The sequence below is a fragment of the Dicentrarchus labrax genome, unplaced genomic scaffold, assembly GCF_905237075.1.
Source record: "Dicentrarchus labrax unplaced genomic scaffold, dlabrax2021, whole genome shotgun sequence".
NCBI classification, from domain to species: Eukaryota; Metazoa; Chordata; class Actinopteri; family Moronidae; genus Dicentrarchus; species Dicentrarchus labrax.
In genome coordinates, this window is record NW_026136715.1 from 5,643,401 (window position 1) to 5,660,819 (window position 17,419).

Sequence of the window (17,419 nt, forward strand, 5' to 3'; positions counted from 1 at the left end):
TGAAATAACAACAAGTTTCTTGTCTGTAAAAATTATCCAAATCCCAAAGATACACAATTTTCTATCATATAGGCCTAGAAAAACAGCAAATATTCAGATTTAAGAAGTCATTGAGTAAATGTATGGCATTTTCTCTCAACCTAGAGTACACTGCCATGCCAGCAGCCATGTGAGGCTATACTTGGGTGCTGTTAGCTGTAACAGTGCTGATGGGCTCAACTATTTTCATAATATCAGTCATTGCTCAAGCATAAAAACCAAATGTTCTCCAATTGCAGCTTCTCACAGAGTGATGATTTTAGTTTTAAAGTCATTAAAAACTGTATCTTTGGGTGGATAAAACCAGACACTGTCCGACAGATATAAATGTACATTTTTCACTTTTTCCTTACATTCATTAGACCAAACGATTGATTAAATAATTGACTGATAATGAAAATAGTGGTTAAGTGCAGCCCTGTGTTTAATTTGAATGTGTATATGAGATTGTGTAACCTGTTAATGTGAAAAAGATTCTTCCATTTTGAATCATCAATGAGTCCCAAGTTCTGGTTCTGTTTTTAAGAAGATTTTATTGCGTATATACGGGTTAAGGTTCATTGTGTGTTCTATGTAATGTAGCACTTCACAACACAGCAGGACAACCATAATTTCACCAAACCAATGATTTGTTTAGAAGCGGTTACATACTGAACATCAATTTGTATCTTTTTATAAATCATCTTCTGTCAGATTTGATTATTCACAATTCAAATGCATTACTGTGAGTTTTACAGCTGCAATCTAAATGGCTTGGACTTTTACATGATTGTGTGAAACCCCAATCAGATTTGATGCGCACGCTTTTACTTCACAAACATCACTTCACAGGACAAGAGCTTTTACATTTTCCCAATATCGTTGATGTGTTCGTCGTACAAATCAAACGTAACACTGATAATCCTTCTAATCGGTGAAGCTGCAGTTTACGAACCTGCCCTGAATGCTACTCCATGTAAGACACATGCAACCTTAAGAAACTGTAAAAAAAAAAAAAAAAAAACAATCTCCTCTAGATAGCACACCCTATACTCTATACGCTGAACCGTACTGCATCGTTCAACATACTGAACACATAAATATAATCAAGTCAGCGGCCAGTACTAAAACAGAATGGAAAACATTTGAAGAACACAGTGACACATCATTATACAGTACAGTACATAGCTTACTTTTTTTTTTTTCATAATACAGATAACAAACACACAGTTACATTCATAAATGAAACACACAACATATTCATCTAACTTATCACAACGTGCTGACATATTAAAGTTTAAAATAAGAGACATTGGCCTAAATGAGTAAGGCGATCGTGTGTATGTAAATGCAACCTTTTAAACAATTATTTGATGATTCTGATTCTGATGATGATAATAATAATAATAATATAATAATAGTAGTAGAGAGCAGCAAGTTCCAGTTTCTCTTTAAAACACAAAAAATTGGGGCTTAACATGAGAGAAATCAATTTAACGTTGCAGTCTGTAAGTAGAGTTCTCAACTTTAAGTTTGTCCCCCTGAACTTGGGGACTGTTTATATAAAAAGGGCTACAATTCGTACTTTTTTTTTTTGTACATTTAAATGCTTTTGAATTAAAGTTGAAAGTTTAAGCGGTGTACCGGAGTACAGAACAACAAGAAATGTGTCACTGTTCAGATACTTACAGACTGCTCGCTGTTAACATGCTCTATGCAACTCAAAGAAACTCTGGAACAGATTTAAAAAAAAAAAAGGAACTGACCATGATTAAAATATAAATACATTCCGTGATTATTTTATCCAAAAACAATCAGCGAAAATAAGGACTGGACAGTAAAAGAAAGTGTAAAAGTCGAGTTGAAAACAAGTCACAGTCGCCCGTGATGAGCTTGTGCTCCTCTCTAGTCTCGGTCTCCATTTGGTCTTCATGCTTCTGTCTCAATCAGCCGTCAGTCTTTTACAGGTAGGGATACTGGTTGAGTTTTCGCTGGTAAGTAGCACTGGCGTGGTGGAAAGGCTGCCCTCCCAGCTGCTGCTGCTGCTGCTGCTGCTGCTGCTGCTGCGGTTGGTTGTTGTTGTTGTTGTTGCCGCCGCCGCCGCCGCCATACTGTCCCGCAGCAGATCCTCCCAGGGCCAGGCTGCCGTTCTTCTGGAGCAGTGCCAGGGAGGAGTACGCTCCGCTCGCCCTGCTGTTACGGGACGAGCCGCCTTGCATCTGGTCCACGGCTTGTGACACGGAGGCCAGGGCGGCGGACGCGGGGTAGGCGTACAGGTTTGGGGTCGAGCTGAAGAGGGTGTTGTAGGATGAGTGGGAGGAGACGGGAGGGGGGTACGTCGGCTGCCGCCTCAGGGAACCGCTGCTTCCTGTTTGGTCGAGGGATGACGACATCACAGACTGCTGTACCTGAAACAACAGAGAACGCTGGTCTCTAGGGTCCGCCCCATCCCAAGACCTAGACTTGAGTGAGTAGTCAACTTGTGTGACACGTTTCTGGTGGCGTGTATAAAAATTGTTTTTTTGCCGTATTTGCTGAAACTTTCACTATAACCCAACAGTAGTAGATAAGACAGATAATATGTGAACTGATTATGTTCCTGTGAATCCATCGGGTCTGAACGAAAGCAACCAACCAATCACAGATTATCTACCTCATGTATTACTGTCAGTATGTAGTGAAAGTTCCAGGAAATGTGACCAAAAGTTATTTTTGAATAGAAGTTACCAACTACTTAAACTTCTTTATGTCTATTGATTAACGTTGATCTTAAAACCAGCTCATGGAGCACTACAGCAAAGTCCGGTGCAGTAGACTGTGGTGACTTATGGGATACACAGCTCTAAATGTGGGTTAAGTGTGTTGGTATTTATCTGACGTGGGACACGCTTGCTTATCTGACGGTGTGTGAACGTGCCCTTAGTGTGTCCCATGTCTGAGAAATACCAACAGGCAGTACACCTGACGTGCACTTGAAGCACATTTATCCAAATATTTCACAGCAGTATTCAGAGATCAGTCTATCCAACAATTCACATCACTCATCATCAGTCATTCAGTCTCATAGCTTGAGACACAAGTATCCTGGTGCTCTGGCTCTGCTGTTTTAACCAGCAGAAAGGCGTCTCCCTTAATCAAAATAAAAGGATAAAAAATCTATACTTTATATACCTCATGTGATGATTCAAATTATATTGCATATCTGAACAACAGTGAGTTAGTTGTTTTTACATTATCAACGATTTTGAGAAATAGTTACCTAAAAATGTTCATCAATCAGATTGTACCTGTAATGATTGATGCTACTTGTGCCTTCACCACTAGTGAAGTACAGAATGAATTAACTGTATCTGTTTTTAAAGCACTGCATGGACTGGCACCAGGTAACTCATCCTCTGCCCACCTCCCGACCCCTCAGATCTGCTGACCAAGCACTGCTCTCCATGTTAGCCCAGTTAAAACCAAAAGTGATGGAGTATTCTCAGTTGTTTGCCACTGACGATCTTCCCCCTCTATTGACTCCTTTTGAAATGTGTCTTTTTTTTTTATGACCACACTTTGGTTTTTACTGTGTGCCCAATGCTGTTTGTTATGCTTTTATGATGCTATTCTATGCTTTTATTTATCTACTTATATCCTCGTTTTATGTGATTGTTCCCGTGTTTTATTTAATGTCTCTGTAAAGCACTTTGGTCAGTGTTTTTAAATGTGACCTTTAAATAAACTTGACGTCTTTATTCTTCGTGTGCAAATTAAATAAAAGCAACAGCGCCTGAGCTCAATTGAGCCATTTATTTGCAGGAGTGACAATATGGCCTGAGATCAAGTGTGTGTGCTTGGATTAACCTCAACACACTCGCAGTCTTAACGGGCACTGTGACAGTAACTGGAAATGTGGTGCTGGTATTGCAGTCCCTCCAGGATTTTGTGGTATTGTTGTGGCCTAAAATGCCTGGCATAACAGCAGATTTTTCTAAAAAGAATTGCAATGAATGTGGAGATGTTTTTTTGCAAAGAAACTGAAAATTGCACAAATAGTGCTACTATTACTGATACTAACTTCCTGGAGCGAGGGTTCACCTTGCGAGCAGACATCAGCTACATTACCTGACTCAGGTTAAGAGGCTGAGATCTGCTGGATGCAGCCCGTTGATGGCGATCGGTGTTGGAATCTCCTGGCCGACTAGACTGTTGAGTTGACCCCTTCTTGGACTTTCCAGAGCCACTTGTAGCTTGATCTACCAGTGAAAACCAGAATACTGTGAGCACTAAGAAGAGTATAGATTACAATACAGTCAAATGGATTTATGTTGATTAACCTGAGGTCATTTGATGCAACCACATGTCGTCATTAAAAAACTAAATAAATACATATGAAGTCTAGACAATGATATTCATGGCTGGACAGAATTTAAGAAATGTGGATCTCTCGAGGACCTGGAGCTGCTGGAGCTTTGTGGGTTGTGCTCTCTCCTGGCTGGCTCTTCACAGATGGCATGATGATGGCCAGAGACTTGGTGGGCTGGGAGGTGGTCTTGGGGCTCAGGGGGCTGCTGGTGGAGGAGTCGGAGTCGTGGGAGTCGTGTACCGTCACACAGCTGATCACGTTGGTCCTCTGGCTTGTTCCAGAACTGCAGGAGAGAATAAGGAAGGCGTAAATAACCGTTTGAGCAGGATGTAACCTCTCGGTCGTACAGAGGAAATGAGCTCACCAGGCAGCGGGGAACTTCCTGTCATCCTCGTCTTCTGAGTCGCTGTGGATGGTGATGATGCTGACAGCAGGACTGGGTGTGTCAGAGATGACGATGGGCTGAGACTGATCGCCAGCAAAAGCAGAGGTGTTGTGGACCACAGTGGTGGCCGGATGCACTGACGACACAGGCCTGGGGGGGGGGACAAAGGTGCTCTTTCACTGCCTGATTACAAATTCAAAATCTCCATAGTGAGCTGAGAAAATAGATCTATTTATGTTGCATTTAATGTTCTTTAAAGCTTCTACTTGCGTTAAAAAACCTTGAGCAATGAATGCTTTTTACACACACATTGAGAGCAATTTAAGGGCTCTGTGAAAAATGTACAATACTTTCTAACTTCCCCACACTTTGTGGCTCAGCATACTGGTTCTTACTGTAAACAGGTCATGAATACATAAATATTTTAAAAGGGTACATATATTATAGTCAACAGTGTATTTGTTGGGGATTAATACACATTTGGTGTTCTAGTCAGTGAGCACTTGTTACAGCAGTTCAGTGTACGTGGTATTGAGTCAAAACAAAGTACAGTGTGTGTGTCCATGGTAATGAGGAACGTGCCATCCAGTGCAACAGTGTAGCTTTTAATGTGTGGCTAAGATATATCAGGCTTCAGGGTCCTGATATTGTGCAGGCAGGCCCACTGTCACAATTATACTCCATCATTAATGTTATCAGTAACACCTGTGTTTTACTTACTATGACTATCAAAATGTCTGCTGTGAAAAAGGCCTGTGGTTTAATGAAAATCCCTGCAGCTTTACTGTGTCGCTCCCACTTTGAACAACTGAACAGGAGAAGCCAGGGATCAAACCACCAACACTACAATTTATGGCCGACCCCCCCCAAACAACATGTAGATAATGTGAATGTATGACAGTCTGACAGGATACCTGGCTCTGCTCTCTGCATGTCGAGCCTTTGACCTTTTGCCCTGTTGGGATCTTGAGTGAGCGGCCCCTGAGTTGTGGCTTTGGGAGGCAGCGTGACGGCCAACACCAGAGTCCTGCTGGCTGACGCCATCGTACTGGCTTCCATGACGACCCCTATTAAAAAGAAAGAACAGATTTAACTTGCTTATTGTAAACCGCATCACTTCTGTCCGCATTAACTAAACTTTCCATCAAGACCTGACACTGTGCTTTAAATGCAGCATGCGGACACAGAGTCCTGTTAAGACTAAACTCACCTCCAGCCAGAAGCCTGTTGACTGTCGGAGATAGGGGCTCCCATGGGTGAGTCGGGCACTACAGCCTGCCCAGGGTTATGGATGGCCATCCCTGGCATCTGCTGCCATGTGGAAGGAATGAGGATCTGCTGTGTGCCTGCTGGCCAGCCCTGCTGTATGCACACACAGATACACAAATGCATGTTAGAAAATTGTACTTGGTCCAAGTTCCTTCAGCAGAGACACTTAAAGAAGAGAAGAAAGTGCAATGAGTCAACCATAGCAGAATAAAAGTCGGAGATTTTTTCTTAGAGAAATAAAAGTCACGTGAGTACATGCAGTTTGTAGACATCCCCGTCTCAGTCCTACACCAAGACATCCAGCAGATGTCACATTAAAACTAAGCCCTGACACACTGACAGCTGAACAAAAGTCGAGATGACGTCGAGTGGTCACCATCTATTCCTCTGTAGAGGACTGCGTTTGTTACTGCTCAGAAGGAAACGTGACTTACGAAGCATTAAATACAAAACCAGGTTTAAAGAAAAGACAGAAACAAACATTTCACTCAGGTTCATGCATGTCATACAGTCCCCCGCAGTGAAAATCAGAAAGGGTCCAGAAAGAAGACAGCCCACCTGAAAGGAACGTGTCAGTATTGAGGTAAGGACAGAAAGAAATGAAGGCGTCAACAACGCTGGTCTCACTGCTGCCCACTCCAGTGTGCCTTTTTTTAATCTACCACTAGGAGGCGCAAACGTTCTCCACATGGTGGTTAAAAAGTGAAAATGTGGATCCAATTTTGAACTGATTATTTAGCTTTCTGTGTAATTTCTATAAATGTTTTTAATGACTTCTGATATTTACAAAAATGTGTTTTCACTAGAGGCTGCAGTGTGGCTTTTGAATGAATAGTTTCACATTTTGGTGATTTAACAATGTTATTATTGACACTGCACCATGTTTTATAGTCAGAGATGAGTAAATGTAATGAGTATACTTTAATGTGAAAATAACCTTCTGAAATGAAGTAATCTGTTAATGGACATTGGTAACAAAGCAGATACAGTACACACCTCTCTGGCAACAAGCTTTAGATATTCTTCTAATCTCTAGCTAAATGTTATGAATGTCATCATTCTTTTTATTTACATTTAAGTCATCATTTATAAAACAGAACCAGGAGTCTGTACAGTTTTATTAATGTGACGTGTGTATATTGCTGTCTTTGTGCATACACACAGTTTTAGTTGTGAATCTACATTTTTATGCATCTGAGGCCTGGTTTAGCCCTCGTCTTAATCTAAAGTCATTTGTAACTTGAAAACTGACTCAGCAGTTAGGACCAGGCTTAGTAAAGACCAGCTGGTGCAACCCCGAAGCTGCAAGCAAAAGCAGAAACCAGACTGGTGAGTTGCACATGCGATCCCACGTCCTGCTGCACACCGCTGACATACACATGCTCGGAGAAAGGAAGGAAGGAAGCAGTTGTGATGTTGGTGTTTTACCAGCATGGAAGCGTTCTGATCCAGTAAGCCGCTGAGGCTTTCACGCCCGCAGCCAACTGGCAGCCGGACTGAGTCTAAACGCGGCATTCCCGCCACTGAGGCGTACAGGCTGCTGACCAGCAGGGGGTCGAGGGAGGCCTGGGAGGAGGTGTGAGGGTGAAAGGAGTGGAGGTGTTAGGACATCAAAACAAACTGAGAGGACTCATCCGGAACAGACCTGCTCCATATTCTACTGCATCCTAAATAAGAGGGAGTCTTTGGTTTGGATAAAGACTTCAGTTAGTTAACACCAGAACAAGAATAATAGAGTTTTGTGAAGAGAGAAAATGTTTTTTTGCATTGAAGAAAAAACAACAAATACATGACCAACCACATGTACACAAACCAAAGTACAGACGCAGAGGGTCACTGGGGTTGGGTCCGGATAGCCGGTTCCATCTGGCTCCTTCCTGGATTCACAAAGCTCCGAGGATAACAAATCTCTTATTAAATATTTTATCTCTCTTCACTCGCTTGTCTTTAATAAGCAATGTGCTAATTCTGGTAGCAGTTGCTCATTTTTACCTGCACTGACTGTCAGTTTCATTGGTTTAAATTTCACCAGCAGCAGATAATAAAATACCAAAATGAAACTGTAGTTTGGTAAATCAGTAACTTTATAACAGGCTCGATGACAGTTTCAAGTCTGTACACGCACATCCTCAAGTGTAATCTTTAATAATACAGTAGATTTATAAGCCTCTGTTTTTATATTTTAAATCCTAATCTGTACAGTAACTAGTGGCTACAGGAGGAGTACAAGTGTAAAGAACAAGTACCTCAAGATTGCAGTTGAGTACATGTACTTAATTACATTCCATTATCCCAACCCTGGCGCAGTGGGTCCTACCTGTGCCAGCATGCCGGGCTGGATGTGGAGAGACTGGGATGACTGGTTCTGAGGAACTAAGGGTACTGAGTTGTCCATCCTCACTGGATAACCAGAGGGCTTATTGGATGTTTGAAGACCTGTAAGGAAAATATGGAGGCATATTATCTCATATCAATGACAAATGTATACAAATGCAATACTACATTTAAAATATAAGACATTAAGGGATTATGAAGTTAAGTGCACAAAAGCAAAATATCAGTTTTATTTCCTTTGTTGCTAGTTGGGCAAATTAATAATAACAGATCAAAATTTCTACATTTTACAAGCTAAATGTGATATGAGATTGGTTTTCATGACACTAACATCTTGCATTCTCACCCTGGATGGTGGGCGGGCAAACAATGAGTGTTTGTTGGAAGGGTTCAGTCTGGGTGCAGAGCTGGGTGGGTCTGGTCTGCAGAGGCACGCCCTGCTGGGTTAGACCAGGGATGTTTATGGTGGCCTGCTGGTAGAGGCCAGGCTGGTAGTTCAGCAACGGGACGTTACTGCTGAGGGACAGGGACTGGCCTCCTGTAGAGGCCATCTGTAAGACACAACATGCAGGAAACACCGTATTCAATGGCTGAAAAGATGAGATAAGTTCAGCAAGAAAGTACTGCAGCCTCAAAGTATGCGTAGGAACAAGTACAACTGGTATTTATCAAACATGCATATGCATAATTTCAGGCAACCAGCAATGTTCAAACACTGTCTTCCACATCCACACCTGCAGTTAGAGACTCATTTAAATTCGAACATGAATGTCATATATGGTCAACAAACTCCATTTGGAAGCTCTTGTAGCCTTAATGTACAGTTACTTATTGACAAAAGTAGCAGCCAAAAAAGATCAACACAAAAGATACTGTAGTGACACTGGAGCAAGGTGTTTGGGAAAGTTTCAATCGCAATCTGCAATCTCACCACTAGATGCCCCTAAATCCTACACATTGGTCCTTTAATGGTGTTAGGATTGTTTCCACTATTTCCCCACTGCATTTGTTGTTATAGAATTAGTGATTATGAGCAAATGAAGTTAGACTACGAGTGGTGTGCACGATTCATCAAAATCTACCAATCCATGCAAAAAGACGGTTTCACTGAAACAATGTTACGCCTGTTTCCCTTTAAACAGTGTGTAATGTCGAATTTATAATTTATGGCAAGATCACTACAGTAATAATCGAAAATTAACTAAACAAAAACATTTGACAATTCCCAGAGTGTACAATATGGTGACACACGACAGCAGACGTACAGCAGCTCCACTTCAGTACAAGCAGGAATTTGTTTTACTTTTGCTTTTTTACAGTTTTCAGAAAATATATGCAGCTCAGTTAAATCAATTAAAAGTGATGGTACTGAAGCATAAGAGTTCATCATTAATGCAGATTGATTCAACTGTATGTCACCAACAAATCCTCTGTATCTTTTATATGTGCTCAGTGGTGCAGTACTAGAGAAACAAGACTAAACAGATTCACTACTGGTGTAATTTCTGACAGAAATGCCTCTCTTGTATTCCAACTATAAATGAAAATGCACGTCTTCAGGAACTCACATTCTCTATCACACGAAGAAGCCTCCACTTTACAAAGCGACTGATATAACAAGACTGGATCAACAAGAATAATGTAATGAAGAGATTGGAGACGATGTTCTCACCTGATTGTGCTGGTTTAGTTGGCTACTGAAGGTGACAGTGAGGTTGGTGGCTGCACTTGGGGTATTGTTGCTAGCAAACATGTTTTTTCCGTTCTCAAAGGCGCTGCATCTGCGTTTGCATATATCCATATTTTGGAAGCAGGACTTCACACTATAAAATAACATTCAAAAATCAATTAATCAAACATGAACACGGCCGGGACCCTGGAAACTAACAGCGATCATTCACAGAAAGTATAGAAATGAACTTGTTGCCTTACTGTGAGCTGTGAGGGAAGTGCAGCAGGTGTGTCATGGTAACGAAGGGGTGGTTCAGTGTCTTCATGGGCGTGATCCGTTTGTCTGCGTCCAGCGTCAGCATCTTCTTCAGCAGGTCGATGAACTCCCGCCTGTCGGCCTTCTCTGCCAGGATGTCGGTCCCATCCAGGTTTGTCATGTTCACCTGCAGAGGGACAGGAGGTCGGTGTTTGTCAACCTGCAATATGTAAAAGGTCCTGGTACAATCGTGCTGTGCTGTGAAACAACCAGCAACAATATTACTGCAGGATCCTTCCTCACCTGCATCATATCGTCTAGACAGTTGAAGATGTATTTCCTCGCCTCCTTGGACTTGATGCCCATCTCTGCCTCGTGCTCTGCGGGTGTCTGCGGAGAAATAACCACAGCAGGACGTCAGTATATATGTACTGTATATTTTGAGTGTTCTCTTTGTGGACCAACCTCTGCAGGGTCACTCACTTTGAGTCTCCAGAGGGGGTAGCTCGAGTCAGGACCTCTGTTGAAGAAGCGGCTGGTCTTGGTTCCCGCACTCAGCAGGTACTCTGCTGGAAGGCCCTGGGTCTGGGAAATGTAACGAATCTGAGAGAGAGAATGGGGGGAAAGTTAGCTGCTAATGTAAGACAAAAAAAAACCTTTACTGGCAGTTTATACAGTTAATAACACCTGAAGGCTGGTTGTGTCAGCCTCTGAATGAGGTCTTCATGGTTTACGCATTAGATTCAAGTAAAAAAGTGAAATATGCTAACAGTCTGATAAGTGATTATTTTAGTTAAACTGTCACATATCACCAAACGTGTGACTTTAACATTATTAAAATGTTTCATATATATATACACAATAATATAGCAGCAAACAACTATTTCCTATGAAAATATTTAGTAAAGTAAAACCGTCCTGAGCAGAGAATGACGTCACACTACCTCCCTGTTTCAATCCCTGAGCAGTGTCAGGCTGTGTGCAGTTATTGGCACTGAGGAGAGCGACTGAAACGGCTGTTTTTCTAACCTAACTCAGTGCATTAAGGATTTATTTCCACCAAACCGGAGTTGGTGATTGGTTTCGGTGAGTTTTATTTTGTTTATTTTCCACTTTGAATGAAGTTACATGTTACAATGATGTGCAAGGTAAAATTATCAGTTCTCTCAATGGAGTCTGGTGGCGAGTGATAGACCTTGAACAAAAGGTCTTTATCTATTAGGCATCAATTCAGCATTGGTGATTGTTGGAAAGACGGTGGAAAGACTAACAAAGACTTTGGAAGAAGATTTTGGTGAGTTTTATTTTGTGTCTGTCCAGTTTCTGCAATTATCTGAGAGGTAAAACGAGTGGTTTGTCAATGGAATCTGGTGGGCCAGAATCTTTCCTATTAAAAAAGACAATAAATGTCACTTTAAAGTATATAATATATATATGACAGTGCTGTAGCTTACCTGATCATACTCTGAGGCACCAGGATAAAGGGGCCATCCCAAGAACAGCTCAGCAATGACACAGCCCAAAGACCACATGTCGATCGCTTCGCAGAAAGGAAGGCCCAGAATGATCTCCGGAGCTCTGCAAGAACAATTTATACAGGATCGTACAGCCAATTTACATATGACAAACCCAATAAAAGCCTTTACTGTACAGTCTAAGCTAACATCCTCACCTGTAGTATCGTGACTGCAGGTAGGTAGAGCAAACCGCTTTGGACACGTGGCTGGCAGAGCCGAAATCAATGACCTTCACTCTGTACGGCTGCCTCAGAGGGTCCACTAGCATAATGTTTTCAGGCTTCAGGTCGGCGTGGATCAGCCCCAGGCTCTTCAGCTTCATCAGTGCGGTGGCGACCTGCTGCAGAATAGGCCGTATGCACTTGAGCAGCAGGGGGCTGAACTTGCTGTGCTTCAGGAAGTCGTAAAGGTTCTGCTCCAGCATCTCAAACACAAGGCACGTGTGGTTCTTGTGCTGGAAACACTCGTATGAGCGGACGAAGTTGAACTCGTCTGCGTTCTCTGTGCTCAGCCTGCTAAGGATGCTCACCTACAGGAGAGGAGAAATAGGAGGGTGAAGGTATAATTGAGCTCATTAATCAATTATAATGAAGACATTGTCAGCTAAACATGTTTTGTGTTTTAACCCTTTGAATCCCTTTATTTACAGGCCTTTAGCTGAGTCACTATGTCTTAGGATTTAGGCTTTTTTTTCTGGAGCACCAGCATCATTTTTCAATTGTTTCCAATAAGGAAAGAGCGTATGCGACAGCATGCAGTCGCCTAGAGAAAAGGCAACGCGTTGCTCCTTTTCAGGCAATAATATCGTCACCCTGGAAACCGAGATAATGGAGGAGAAGCTTGTTCTGGCTGTGTATGTCCTACCTGATCATAACTGAGACAGAAAAACCCATTTGAGGGACCAAATCAGTCAGACACTGAACGCTGCCTGTGAGTGCTGTGCTTTTATCACCCTACGCGTTGTTAGCTGTCCAGTCAACCCTCTGTTAATTTTTTTTTTTTTTCACTCAGCGCCCTGCCAGTGCCTTTCTGCCAAAAACAAACACTGTTATTTTCAGGAGAAGCTGGACTTGGAAATGCCATAATTTTCCCCAGTTTGAGTCTTTGCCTGTACGTCCACAGGGGTTCAACACAACACAGATGTCTGTATAAAAATGGAGGGAAGTGTCTCCAACCATGTTGAGCCGTAGTTCAGTCGAAGAAACCAATGAAGAGAAGGAAAATAAGAAAAGTTCCTATTGTATTTTCCAAACTTCTGTTTGGGATTCTCATGTTCTGGGACAATCATCAGTTCCCATAATGCTTTGGGGGAAACAAGCGAAAAGAGTCAGAGTTATCAGAGTTATCGTTCTTTGCAAATAGTGTTCACATCAACTTTCCAGTCGTAATTACAACTTGGATTTTTCAGAAAGCTCTAATATATATCTGACTATGACTGGATGCCTCAAATCAGACCATTGTTCAGTGTTCTTAAACACAGATCTGATTAACATCATTATTATATTGTCAATGCTCATTATTTGAATCCTCACAAGACCAACTCTGTACTCCTACAACCATCTTGATGACGTGAACGTTCGCAATTCAAGTACATAGGAATCTTTCTCTCCTCTCTATCATCCATCCTATCTGAGAATCTGCTGCAGAGGGTTAAAGAATGAGAAAAGGTGGAGTTTTTAACGCTTTAAACACAACACACTCACTTCAATTTGACCTTGTCGAGCATAAGAGGGATGATTCTTCAGGATTTTGATTGCCACTATCTCGTTTGTGCCCCGCTTCCAGCATTTCGCCACCTGGCCGAAGGTGCCGCGTCCCAGGAACTCGAGCACCTCGTAGCTGTTGGACATCGAGCACAGAATCTCGTGCTGGACCAGCTGGTAGTCGCCCTCGCTGTGGGAGTTGCTGCTCTTCGTGGTAGAAGTGGAATGTGCTATGGACTGAGCCGTGGTGGTCCCCCCTCCACCACCGGTGCGGTTTGAGACCACGGGGGCCGAGAGCTCCTCCAGTATCTGGACGCTGTCGCTGCTGTCTACCTCCTCGCTCTTCCGCTTCAAGCTGTACTGCTTGTGGTAGAGGTCGCACGGCTGGGAGGAGGACTCGGCATCCTTGACACGGCGGCTGGAGGAGGAGGAGGAGGAAGAGGAGGAGGGAGGCCCACGAAGGCTACCTGTGCTGTCCGCCGCCCGCACCACCGTCTGCTCCCGGGAGCCGGCTGTCGGCGGGTGCGCCTGGTTGGAGTTGTACACCGGGTTGAAGTTGGAGCCAGAAGTGGAGGGTGCAGTTCCCTGGGTGGGGCTCTGCTGGTAGTAGCCATTGTCTCCCAGCTGGTTGGACACATCCCAGGCCGGGTTCTCCACTTTGAGCCTCTTTGAGCGAGAGTAGGCACTGGAGGACACAGACGGAGAGGAGAACACCTGGAGCTGCGACGCCATGTCTGCGGAAGATCAGCAGCGACCATCAATGAGACGTCTAAAACGCCCAGAGACAATCAGGAGAGAGAGAATTAAGAGTTTGTCATTTATTGCTGACGATGCTTACAAGATATGAAATTATAAAAAATTAAGTAGTTTTTCTTTTTCAAAGATCTTAAGGAAGTCATCCACGCCTTTATATCCTCCCGCCTGTACCACTGCAACTCCCTTTATACTGGGATTAGCCAGTCACTCCTTGTCCCGCCTGCTCCAGAGCGCCACGTTTCCTTTTTATTCATTTTTCTCTTAATTGCAATTTTCTCTACCTTTCTCTGGTCTGTACAGCATTTAAGTCGACAAGGATAGTTTATTTTTTTAAATGTGCTTAATAAATACATTTGATTTGATTTTGAGAATGAACCAGTTTAAATGTAAGAATTTGCTGCTTGTCCTTGCCTGACATTTACAGTAAACAGAATATTTTTAGGTTTTTGTTGCTTTCAGGTCGCATACACTATGGCTGGTGAACTGGATTCTGCGTGCGGCGCCCGGGGACCAACTCCAGTCCAGATCTGAGCCAGTATCTTGGTCAAGGGCACTTGGACTAGACTAGTTTTTAATTTATTGTTATTTGACTTTTTCATCATTTTATTGCTGTATATTATTCTTAAAAATGTCTAATTACATGTTTTATACTTTTTTTTTTTGTCATTTTACTGTTATCATTGTGGCTTCTTTTACATATTGTACATCCTTCTAGCCCATATTACCCCCACCTAGGGTCATTGAAGCTTCACTGGGGGGTTGCGAGGCCTTTTTGATTTTAAGAAATACACACAGCAGACCTCAAACTCAGAATTATGTTCATTTTTGTGAAGAAAACTAGAAAACACAAGCCATATATAATAAACAGGCTCATCCGGCATTAGAAAAGCCAAAAAGCTAACACAACGAAGAGAAGAAAACACTAAATAAGGACAGATTATTGTATAAAAAGTTCCTAAAAATATCCGGAAAACTCTGATCAATACTAACAGGAAATAATCTGCTCCAAAATGAATCCAAATGATAAATGTACACAAACTTCCTGCACTTACTGTGTTCACTGTTTGGGTTTATTATGCAGTTTATTCTGCACTGTTATTATTGTTATGCATTGAATACAGTATGAAATACCCTTAAAACATGTCAGAAAAGGGGTCTCTTAATGACCCACTTCCCTAGAGTATCGATCACACAACATGATCACATTTATGACAGTTTAATGACTGTGTGTGTGCCCTGTCTACCATACAGCACCAGGGTCAGGTCAGTGTGCAGTGGAGCTCCCCGCTGTCTCACACTAAAACCGAGCTCTCACACACTCATGCAGGGACAGCAATACCTGTATTTGATGCTTGAACACACCGTCGCCGAGCTGACATTTAAGGCCTCATCATCTTCTCCTCGCCGGGCTCTCTGTGTGGTGCTGCAGCTGATCAGCTGATCTGCTGCTGCTGCTGCTGCTGCTGCTGGAGCTCTCTCTCTCTCTCTCTCTCTCTCTCTCTCTCTCTCTCTCTCTATAGCAGGGATGGATGAGGGCTAAGCTAACGCATCCCGAGTCATATCTGACTCGAGACCGCTGTCACATCGCGTGTCAACCGAGCGGAGTGTGCACAACGCGGCCGGTCAGTGTCAGTTCGCGTCATAGTGAGCGCTGTCGCCCAGACAGAGCTCCATCATCACCGTCTGTCTGCTCGCCGTTAACTTCCGACCCCGCCGACGTCGACGTCAACGTGGGGACGTAACGGGCGTGAACGGCTGCAGCGAGAGAGAGAGAGAGAGAGAGAGAGAGAGAGAGAGAGAGACAAAGATCGTCTCTGTTTAACTGTTTACTGTGTTTCACTCACTTTACTTCACTTTTAATTAACTTAAATCAGACACCAGCAGTGGTTGAATGTAATTAAGTATGTATTACATAAGTATTTATTCACAGGTTTTGGGGGAGTGACGGATTACATGTAACTAAGTTACGTAATTAGGATACAGAAAATGGTAACTGCAATCCATTATAGTTGCAGAAAAAGTGACAACAAAAAGGGATTATTTAGTAGGACTACAATTTTAAAATACATCAGTTTTTCTTTTAAAAATACACCGAGAAATCTTTACATTTTCTTTTCAAGGGTTACATTGTTCTGTTGTCCTATAGGATACATTTGCATCAGTACTTTTTATTGTTATTGTCTTTATTTATATATTCATTGTTGAGGTAATCTAAAAGTAAGGGGAAGTAATCAAGTTACTTTAATATTGGATTACTACTTGGATTAGGTAATTGACTAAATTTTTTGAAAGGTAATTAATTAGATTATATTTTTAAACCCTTTTTATAAACCCTGTTTATTCACATATTTCCATTTTATGCCTCTTTACATTTCTGCTCGTACTTTTTACTCCACTAAAACAACTTATAATGGCTTTCTCCTTTTTACTGGGATTTACATTTACACTGGTGTTTATATAGGTTTTATATTTATTTTGGAGATACATTTCTTCTCTAAACCTTATAGATGGTTTCATTTGAATAACAATTTAATGCTAAAATAAGAGAAATTATCCAAACTTTCACATAAACCACAGAGATTAGAGAAAAGGCCTAAATATTAATGCAAATTTGTTCAGCAGAACTTTTTTTAATTCTTTCCTTTCCCATTAATCATCTCACAAACCCTCACATTTATCCAAGGAACTAAACTAATTAACTGTGTATGAAGTAAACTGCTCCATCTTGAGCAGCTGCCATGCATCAGTATTAAACATCTAATAATGTCATATACAATAATAATGATAATAATAAAACATCAGTCACAGCTGACATTTTTCTGCAGTAATTTATGAGTAATTTTATTTTTGGTTCCATTTATTTGTGTAATTATACTTCAATAAGATTTTGAATGCTGGACTTTAACTTTTAAGTCTAACTTTTACAGTGGGGTACGTTTATGTAAGTACTTCTTCCACCACTGTCAGAGGAACATGTACACATTAAATTCACAATAACATCAGTTGCTAAATACTAATGGATAGTAATCATTATTTCCACTAAATTATCTCGTAATACTACAATAAAAACCCTTATTGTGGGCTGTAATTTTCAGTCTTTAATTTAAAAAATTAAAATCAACAGACGTGAGAGACTGTTTCACGAGTGTGTATATAATAAAT

The 17,419-nt window shown here is 41.8% G+C and overlaps 1 protein-coding gene across 8 annotated transcripts; it reads right to left on the reverse strand.

Moving 5' to 3' along the window:
• Window positions 1-552: 552 nt before the first annotated feature.
• On the reverse strand, window positions 553-15,977 carry hipk1a (homeodomain interacting protein kinase 1a). Of its 8 annotated transcripts, none has more exons than XM_051424210.1 (17): window positions 15,597-15,977; window positions 13,502-14,270; window positions 11,954-12,327; window positions 11,736-11,859; window positions 10,765-10,884; window positions 10,585-10,671; window positions 10,287-10,468; window positions 10,027-10,177; window positions 8,701-8,905; window positions 8,338-8,456; window positions 7,449-7,586; window positions 5,962-6,110; window positions 5,666-5,818; window positions 4,731-4,901; window positions 4,456-4,649; window positions 4,126-4,256; window positions 553-2,426 (listed from the first exon to the last, which is right to left on the reverse strand). In XM_051424210.1, the coding sequence occupies exons 2-17, from the start codon at window positions 14,231-14,233 to the stop codon at window positions 1,980-1,982; spliced, it is 3,477 nt and encodes a 1,158-aa protein (XP_051280170.1). In that variant the 5' UTR covers window positions 14,234-14,270; window positions 15,597-15,977; the 3' UTR covers window positions 553-1,979. The 8 variants fall into 8 exon arrangements, with proteins under 8 accessions (XP_051280170.1, XP_051280166.1, XP_051280165.1 ...); XM_051424206.1 differs by having other exon boundaries at window positions 5,962-6,113; XM_051424205.1 differs by having other exon boundaries at window positions 10,287-10,501.
• Between the last annotated feature and the right edge of the window lie 1,442 nt (window positions 15,978-17,419).

Excerpts from the sequence above, each read along its gene's own strand:
- hipk1a (XM_051424204.1), bottom strand. The coding sequence starts at position 14,233 with ATGGCGTCGCAGCTCCAGGTGTTCTCCTCTCCGTCTGTGTCCTCCAGT. Across the intron at positions 12,328-13,501 it reads CTCGACAAGGTCAAATTGAA|GTGAGCATCCTTAGCAGGCT; the intron begins GTGAGTGTGTTG and ends CCTCTCCTGTAG. Across the intron at positions 10,178-10,286 it reads CACTTCCCTCACAGCTCACA|TGTGAAGTCCTGCTTCCAAA; the intron begins GTAAGGCAACAA and ends GTTATTTTATAG.